Source organism: Penaeus monodon, chromosome 18 (assembly GCF_015228065.2).
Source record: "Penaeus monodon isolate SGIC_2016 chromosome 18, NSTDA_Pmon_1, whole genome shotgun sequence".
NCBI lineage: Eukaryota > Metazoa > Arthropoda > Malacostraca > Decapoda > Penaeidae > Penaeus > Penaeus monodon.
In genome coordinates, this window is record NC_051403.1 from 5,294,884 (window position 1) to 5,304,624 (window position 9,741).

General features: G+C 34.3%; 1 protein-coding gene across 1 annotated transcript in view; it reads right to left on the reverse strand.

The window, feature by feature from the left end:
* Positions 1 to 264: 264 nt before the first annotated feature.
* The window catches only part of LOC119584200 (lysosomal acid glucosylceramidase-like), a 12,537-nt gene continuing 3,060 nt past the window's right edge, over positions 265 to 9,741 (reverse strand). The window contains exons 3-12 of the mRNA XM_037932701.1: positions 9,394 to 9,529; positions 8,383 to 8,545; positions 7,216 to 7,376; positions 5,171 to 5,294; positions 4,517 to 4,630; positions 4,216 to 4,360; positions 3,607 to 3,686; positions 3,279 to 3,389; positions 2,934 to 3,118; positions 265 to 2,160 (exon numbers count right to left, since the gene is read on the reverse strand). Of these exons, the coding sequence (XP_037788629.1) occupies positions 2,058 to 2,160; positions 2,934 to 3,118; positions 3,279 to 3,389; positions 3,607 to 3,686; positions 4,216 to 4,360; positions 4,517 to 4,630; positions 5,171 to 5,294; positions 7,216 to 7,376; positions 8,383 to 8,545; positions 9,394 to 9,529 (1,322 nt within the window). The 3' untranslated portion in view covers positions 265 to 2,057. The remainder of the gene's footprint in view (positions 2,161 to 2,933; positions 3,119 to 3,278; positions 3,390 to 3,606; positions 3,687 to 4,215; positions 4,361 to 4,516; positions 4,631 to 5,170; positions 5,295 to 7,215; positions 7,377 to 8,382; positions 8,546 to 9,393; positions 9,530 to 9,741) is intronic.

Below are 9,741 nucleotides of genomic sequence, written 5' to 3' on the forward strand. Positions count from 1 at the left end.
ATACTGTATGTGCACAGCATCTTGGCCATTTAATTAATAGAGATACACAAGCAGTATACTCTTTAACTTTCCAAAACAAAAAATAAAACAATGTGATGATTGAGGCATATTATTTACCAACAGTTAACTATGGTGTTCTACTCATCTCTCTCCTCTTATCTGTTGTTGCTGTTAGCGAGGTACCAAATAATTCCATTTTAATGCTAAATTCCTTGTAACCAGCAATGTTACACTGCTTGCAGGTTGGTATTGTAAACACATACACATACATTTTTTTTATTCCAAATTACATACCACAGCACAAAAAATATAATCTATCACACTGAATCAGTGTTATCAAATGTATATTTGGTTTACACTTAATTATACACAAAGTTACTTGCTTCTGTATTTAAAATGCATTATGGTCTAGCAATTTAAAGTAAGGGTGATAGGCTTCCTTGGTATTCTACTGGTAGGAACATGTAGTAGACACCAAGAACTCCTAAGAGTATAACTGCTGTAGTGGGAAGTTGAACAATATAACTACAGAGCAAACGAGTTACCATAGATAGCACTCTTAGCATTAAAATAAATGTATTGGTTGACCTTTTAATGGTAAAGAAAATTAGCTAAATACTAAAGGAAACTGAAATTTTACAACAGAAGCAAAGCTCTTTTCTTATACTGTGTTCAAGTTCATTTTTCTATAAGTATAATACAACCAATGTATATCATAAGTAATCTAACACTGTCATGGATGGCAATGAAGGATTGGAGGAGAGGAGGAGGAGGAGGATTAGAAGAGAAGAAGAATTAAAGGAGGAGAAGAATTAAAGGAGGAGAGTTAGTGGAGGAGGGGAAAGAGGAGCAGGAGAATTAGAGGAAAAGGAAGAGGAGGAGGAGGAGGAGGAGGAGGAGGAGGAGACGAGAAGAAGAAGAAGAAGAAGAAGAAGAAGAAGAAGAAGAAGAAGAAGAAGAAGAACAGGAGGAAGAAGATGAAGAAGAACAGGAGGAAGAAGAAAAATAATAAAAGAAAATAAAAGAAGAAAAAATCAAAAGAAAAAGAAGAGATGATGAAGAAAAGGGATAAGAAGGAAATTGCACAGCTGAAGGAGAAAAAAAAAACAGGAATGTTGCTAATCTTCCTATCACAGGATAATGTGAAGAAAGGGAAGGCAATCTTAGATACCTTTCTTCCACATGAAAGACCGATTACACTTCAGACACCAATCCCAGAATTGTAAACTAAGGCAAACTTTTTCACACATCACAACAAAGATTTGTCACTTCACCAGTTGGATCTGGATAATGTGCAAATCTTTTCATGAAAAAGTCTGGGCAAGGGTCATGTGACCAGAATGTCTTGTAATGGAAAAAAAATCAGGCCAAGGGCAGGCGACAGGAACATTTCATCAAGTTAATTTGTTGCCTGTGTTAGGGGACGGGGAACTGTCATCATGAGCACACAAAGCAAATGGAGTGCAGGAGCTTGCTTGCGATCTCCTGCAGGATTTCCTCCAGTCCGAGAGGATGAAGTTTACAGCCATCAACTATGCCTGGGAGAGGAATCTATTCCTTCCTAATATTACAGTGGAGTAGGGTGCATTATGGACATTTTAATAATGCTAAAATATAAAATATAACACCATGCTACTTATTGTTGCTGTTACTGCACAGAGTGAACAGTACCTGGATAGACAATATAGAGTCTGATTATTGAAAACAGTCTATTATCATCATGATACAGCATAACAAATGACAAATATAGACCTCAGAAAATGGCAAAACAGCAAAAATGCATGAGCAGAAAATGGCCTAATATCACTGCAAAATGCAGGCACGGAGTCATGATACTGAGCATGAGTCAACAACCCAGGAGAGTCGCCACTCAAGTAAGCCTAATGCCTGGATTTTGGGCCACGTGCATGCCATGAGGCACCCACATCCAACAGGTTAATCACATATCTATGCTTAATTTTCAGCACCAGTAGGATGATAACTCACTTTGATATTTTCTTAAAACCTCATTAACACAGAGGAAAAATACATAAACATGTCTTAAGTGCCATGAATAGCTAGTTCCTCCAAGCAATTGTCATGATAGTGTGTGCATCCACAAACATGTTGAACTGCCCCAGCATCTTGTCTTTAATCCTCATTTGGACCTCACTGTGATATCTGCAAAAAAGTGAGATTGATTTTTATGTCACATCACAAAAATGTGCCAAAAAGGCCTTGGGACTGAAAAAAAATCTTACAAAACTATATGTGAAATGAATCACGACCATAATAAAAAAACAACTCTAAATCTAACAATCTAATTTATTTTTTCAGGCTGTATTCATATTTTATAAACTCCTATAAAGAAACTTATACTAAAGCTATCTTGATAAGTCAGTCAACAGATACTCTGAAAAGCTTTTATGATCATTGTTATTATTATTATCGTTATGATAATAATACTAATTAATAACATCATTATAACTATTCCACAACCTATCATTCCACTGCAGGACTTCGGGATTTCTCAATTCATTATTGAGAGGTTGTAGTAGCACCATTGCCTGACTGAATGCCATCCCTAATCATCTTTGGTTCAGCGTGCAACCATGGTGGTGACTTCCCAATTTTGAAGGCAGTATGACAAAATTTCAACATGCATACATTCTAGCTGTGACAACCACTTACTTACTATAAACCAGAATAGCATAAAGTTGCCCAAGTACAAACCAAGTTCATTGTAAACATACAAAAAAACCTAGAATGGGAACATAACCTCTCAATGTAAGCTATGTACCTGAGAAACATCAATTACATCTAGTACTTCATGATATTATTAATTTCTATTTACCCCAAAAATAAACTCACACTCTTAGTGGATCACAACACAAAACCAAAACTCCAAACTACACCATCTTGTCCCCCAGACACATTTCCCTGATATGACTCACCGATTAACGATAAAAAGCACTATGGTGTTGTCCGGCTGAGCAAAGGCCACACGATACACAGGAAGGGACACAGAGTCAGTGAGCATTGTGGCACTGAGGTCGATTCGACGGCTTCCTTCTGGTAAAGCCTTGGTGAAATGGGCCAGAGCGTAGTACATTGGTTGTTTGTAGAATTCCTTGTGGGGCTGATGAATGAAAAGAATATAAAGTAAGTAGGAATAGGGACAAAATTTTCAATCTATCTAAATATAAAAAAATCTATGTACATTGGATCATAATCAAGTACAATAAATCATTAAAATCTTCTACACAATAAAAAAGTGAAAGAAAATAGAAAAAACTTACAGCATTGACAATAATGGGCGAGTCAACATTATTTTTCACCCAGTTAGGTCCTCCCTTGACATCCAGTGCCAAGTTCCAATCTGTCCAGCCTGATACCCAATGTTGGAGATTCTGTTGCCATTGGAGAAGGTCTTATATTAATGACAGACTTGACAAGTTAGGTAAATATATGAACATTAAAGTTATCTCTATTAACAAGCTATCTAAAATGGTAGGGGGTGTCTTCTTCCGACTAACCTGGAAAAAAATCATCACAAAAAACAACAACAACAACATACACCTCAATACTTTTTCAACCAGACTTTAAAATTTGTCATCTTGAACATACCTCAATGATGTCCGATGCATAGTCCTCTGCCCGCACCCACGACCCTAAGACAACTTTAAGTGGTTGCCATGGCCACTGACCTGCAAAGTTCAGAGCTTTTATGGCTGATTTTTCAAGTGAGGGACTTCTATTTCTATTTTGCTCCTTCTTAAGTAGATTTCTATCATGAAATTATTTTTTCTCTAAACTATCTCCATATTTCAATTATTTGCATATCTGTTGCCCTGCATATGTATATATTCTAACTAGTAATTTCAACTCAGTGAATTAGTTAAATAACGCATCCACCTTCTTTCAAAACTGCTCTATGACAATTTTATTTGAATACTAAGTGGTGAGTTTTTATCTGATAAAGATATTGATTTACTTATTAATCTCATGATATCTAAAATCTGATATTTTATATGTACTCAATGGTACACACAAGTCGAAGTGAAAAAAAAAAAAAGATTTCAAACTAATTTCATATTTACTCCATAAAATTTTTTTTTTTATATATATAAGATCGATCATCAATACTCTACATCTATTTCACATAAAAATGAATAGTTCAAATTCAAAACAATAATCAGTAAAGGAAAAACATGCACACAGACTTCAACGCATTACCTGTACAAGCCTCAGTATAGAGCATAAACAAGTCAGGGAATCGTTCATGCGTGAGATCAAGGGCTAAGGCTGGAGTTACAAAGTCCAAGTACCAATGAATACCAACACCAGAGACATAGGACTGTGCCTCCTTATCAGCCATTACCTGAAACAATACATTTTCCTTTCCCAATTCCATTTTACATTCTTTTATATGTAACATACAAAAATCAATATTCAGCAATATCATCTTCCGCTGTGAACCAAAGCTCACAATTTAACGAAATTAGTAAAAATCAATAAAGAGGACATCATGACTCACATCCTCTACCCACTTGGGTAAGAGCAGTCGGTTGTCATCCATTATCATGATCTTGACAAAGGATAAACTATGGTTCTTCAGGGAAGGTCCAAGATGTTTTCCTATCCATTCTGCCTGTCACACAAAAGATATAAAATTATGATAAAATTTCATGCATTGCTCAAGTTATGATTTATTTTAAATAGTGCAGACTGTAAAGCTTCATTAATTGGATCATTCTTCTTACATGCTCCATATGAAATATATGCTGTGTATGATTTATACACAAAGTTTATCATACAGTTGGTAAACTAAGTTCTGATGCAAATACCTCTTAGTAACACTTTTACATTACTGTATATTAATGGATAATAAAAGGAAAAAATATATTTGATTCCTTTAAACCCCACAACTAACAAAGGGATAAACCAATATTCACATATTATTTAGTAGAAAAATGTATGAACAAGAATGAATATCTTCACAGTGCAAGAGATGTATGTGATCAGTTTTGAATATATCTCCATCATAAATACATGAATTTCTGACAGTGATCCATTTCTTGTACTGTGAAGATATTCATTCACATTCATACCTTCTTTACATTTGTCACAATGAATGCTGTTCAGAACATATAATACAAGATAATACAAGACATTAGTCAAACATAAGCACCTGCTCCTGTGGGGTCCAACCAATAGCATTGAACTGGAAATTCTTGACAAGGCCATCAGTTGGTTCATTCTGAGTAGTCAAACCCCAAAAACTGATGTTGTGTTTTGCATAACTCTCCAGAAATCTGCAAATGATATTTAGAACAAGTAAGTGACATCAGAAAACATCATATTTTGGGGACATGTACCAATAGAGGTAATGTTTTTTTTGGAGGCCATTTTCCTAGAGGATCAATAATCAGTATCTTTATTAATATAGAATAAGTTTAAATAGCTGACAGTACTTCTGAGTGAAACTGCTATGCAGGCACACCCTCTATGACTGAGTGTTGTCAATGAATCTGTGGTTTTCAGCATACTTCTGAATTTCCCATCTCTTTCACAAGGTACTCTTCCACTACCCTGTATCATCAATTCATAATATTAAAGAGAGAATTAAGTCTATAATGTGAGTAACTTTCCTTATGCAAATGGACCAATGCTATCACACAACCAAGGCAGCAGACATAGTGCCCATGTAAATAAACAAGGCACTATCCAAGTGAGGTCCCAGAAATCACACAAACTTTCTAAAAAATATCACGTTATTTTAACGAAATATGATCATGTGGATTGTATAGAGAAATGTTCTAGAATATTAACCTATATTTACATTAACTAATTCTATCTAATTTATCAATACAAAAAATTCTAGTTGTACAGATCCTCCATAGTACAAGATCAAGATAAATATTAGTCAGACAGAAATGGTTGCAACCATTCCATCATCATCTGGGAGGTTTTCAACATGCATGAGATACATGCAAAAAGCCTCAAATTCACACACAAATCCAAAAGTGACAGAAAAAGTACAAGCGTATGCCTTTAGTCAGGCACTTCACTAAGAAAGAGGACATGCCTGTAGGGTTTATAAGTTGAAAGTGACTGAGATGTGTAATATATCAACTTGCTTCTATAGAGATGTATAGTTTAGGGAATCCTAATTTTATGCTGAGGCTAAACATTTAGATATTCTCAGCAAATCTGAGTAATTGAGAGCTGGAGTTTATTTCCATCCATTTTCTTCATTAACCCTTTCCTAGCAAGCCAGATGGTAAAATGCAACATATAAAAGAGCATATTTTTGACACAATCAAATTTTAAAACATGTTTTGCCTTATAAAAATATCTAAGAAAGGAAAATAAATTAAAAATTTGGCAGCAGTTACTAGGGACCATGAGTGACCAAAGGAGGTTTAAATTCACAAATAAGTATTTTTACATTATTTTTACATTTTTACTCAGTGCAGTCAACACATGGAGGACCAAACTACTAGTCCAACCCTATCTAACCTGTTTACTTTTTTCTCTGATTTTCAGAAAGAATTTGGATTTTTTATTTTATCATGACGCTGTTTTTCATCAGTGGAATATACTGTGACGTCAACATTGGCTTCACAATTCCATTTTATTTTAATTGCTGCTGAGTAATCCCCGTATTCTGTTCTGGCTCTATATTAGACTCTGCATATTGCCCTAGAAATTCCATAGCTCCACCCACATCCCTCTTCCCACCAATCATGTAAATCGGCTAGACTATGCCCTACCCTCTACCCAAAATGAGAAACTATCATTGGCAGAGTCTACGTCAGAGTTTCCCCCTCTGTGGTCGTGCCCTTGTCCTTCATATCCCCCTATCCTTTACTACATTCCTTACCCCTCGCGTGTGCGTGTGCATGTGATGTGTGTGTGTGTGTGTGTGTGTGTGTGTGTGTGTGTGTGTGTGTGTGTGTGTGTGTGTGTGTGTGTGTGCGTGTGTGTGTGTGTGTGCGTGTGCGTGTGCGTGTGTGTGAGGGAGAGGAATAAAATGAATTAGAGAAAAGACTCTCAGGACGACATTCAAACTTACTGTCCATGGGCAAGTGCCCACGAACAGTAATACAAGCAACAAGTAACACAAGCAATGTGCGTCTTTTAAACCATCCGTAGCAAACTGGTTAATAAAAGCAATGTCTCTAATAATAATAATGAGCTACAAGATCAGAAATTTCAGCCAATAAATCTTACTTCACATGGTAATCAGCCCATGTTGCATATTCACTGATATTCAGCTTCCCTTTACCCCAAATCTTGCCATTGTTTTTCATCCAAGCTGGAGCTCCCCAGGCCGAGCCAAACAGCTTGATTGGCTTCTTTGAGATCTTTGCTGCCCTTTTAATTAGTGGTATCTGTAAGAGGGAAGAGAAATCTATTTGTGCTTTTTTTTGATGCAGGGAAATACATGCTACAATGAAGTGCTTGACAAAAATTTAAATATTCAACTTTAGCAAGCCTGTCATAGTATTTCAGAGTAGAATCTCAAAAATCATTCACTTGTTCCTGTTTTTCTCTATTATTATCTCTTTTTTTCTTTCTTTCTTAAGACAAGACAACAAATTTGTGACCTTTTATTGATATAAAAATATATGATCTACTTTTTGGATAGCTAATACCAATTTCACGGATATGAAACTGGAATCTGTTACTAGGGATTTTTCATATATACCACTCTATCCAAACACAAGAAGTAAAAACAAACAAAGTCACCAGCATCTAAATATCCTTATTCTTTCTTGGGTTTTATAAATAAATTAACCCTTTGTACGTGGATGCATATACTGTCTACTGTGAGTTTTATTGCAAAGGTGGTTCCACAAGTATTATATGACCTCGCCTAATTTCCTCATTCCTTGAAATTTCTCATTTTTCATTTTATCTTTTATTTATTTATTTTATTTATTTATTTTTTTTTTTTTAATGCTATTAATATTGATACTATTACCATTATTACTGACATCATAATATCATTGTATCAAAATACTAAAGCAATATATATATATATATATATATATATATATATATATATATATACAAACATATACATATATATATATATATATATATATATATATATATATATATATATATATATATATATATATATATATATATATATATATATATATATATATATATATAATGTATACGTATATGTATATATATATTTTTTTCCTTCTTTTTTAAGCTTGCCAAAAATCAAGGAAAAGGGTAAACATGTGCAATTGGTAGTAAGAATACCAATTTACTTCTTAGTGACAAAGTACATACTGACTCTTGAACTAATGAGTAAAACAAATGACAGACAAACATATATACAAACTTTTAAAAGAAATTACAATTATAAATTTAACAAACCTTATACTCCAGGTCCTCAGGAGCTAATGCAAACTTTGCCAAAGTTGGGTCTCTTTCCCCAGGTTTTAGGTCATCATAAGTATATGGATGAGTGCTGAAATCTGTTCCGCCAATCGGAACCCGTCCCATGGAGTACTCAAGGCCAGTATCAGAGTAATATGCTCTGAAACCCAAATTGATAAAGTTAAAAAGGAGCCTTTCAGTTTTGAAACACAACACACTCTATGGTTGGCAGTTTAAAATCAGTCTGTCCTTCACTGATTATCAGGGAAAAAATCAAACTTTGTGTGGATATTAGGCATTGGCTTATGATAAGCAAAAAATGTTATATAAAAGCAATAGAAAGGCTATTCATTTGTTTATACTAAATAAAAATTTTCCAAAGATTATGAAAAAAAAAGTATGGGTAAGATATCAATGAATTCTTATCTTGAATTATATTTTCTATTCACTTTTTTTCTATATATACGACATAACAATCAAACTTAACGTACATCTAGTATAAACACTTATTACAAAATTCCTACCCTTCAACAACATTTTCCTTCCTTTTGCAAAGAAAATGGATTACTTGTACACATTAATTGTTATATCAAGCATTAATAATACAGAAATTTAAACAAAAACATAACTCAGTGCACTGTGGAAGTCTTCAAAAGAAAATTAGAAGACTGATTAAATTCAATACTAGATGAATCACCAATAAGTGAAGCAAAAGTACATGGTCTGAATTAAATTCTATACATCATCAAGTTCAGTTCCTAGCAACTGACAAATGAAGGGCAGATTTCCAGGACAAATATTACATGGCCCAGTGGGGCTTTTCAAGGAACTTACACAAAAAAAAAACACAAAAATAAGAAAGTAATCATGAAAATATAACACCAAGTGATAAATAGTTATGATCAAGATAAAATGAATAAGAACAGTTACAACAACACCCTCTATAAGAACATCAAATTAGTAAAATAGGAAGAATAAGTGTCCCCCCCAAAAAAATTACATATCCACCTGAGGACCTCATCTTGCAAGGAGTCTGGGAGAGAGAGGATGTTGAGACCAGCAGCATCAGTGAACGCACCTCCAAAGCCAATGATTTCTTGGTAAAACTCGTTACCGTTAACTTCAAGTTCGAGAGCAGGACCAGCTGAAATGACCGGTAGTTTTTAGTATTATTTCTGCCAGCTATTAACTGTAACGAACATTCACAATAGGTCTAGGGAAAGGAGTCTTTACAGTTTTTCATAGAAACAAGTATTTTTCATAACTGAATTTTTATGCTAGTGTCCAAGATCAGTTTGGGAAGACTGTCTGACCTGAATTATATTAATTGCACTTGTTTAGAATGGAATAAGTGAA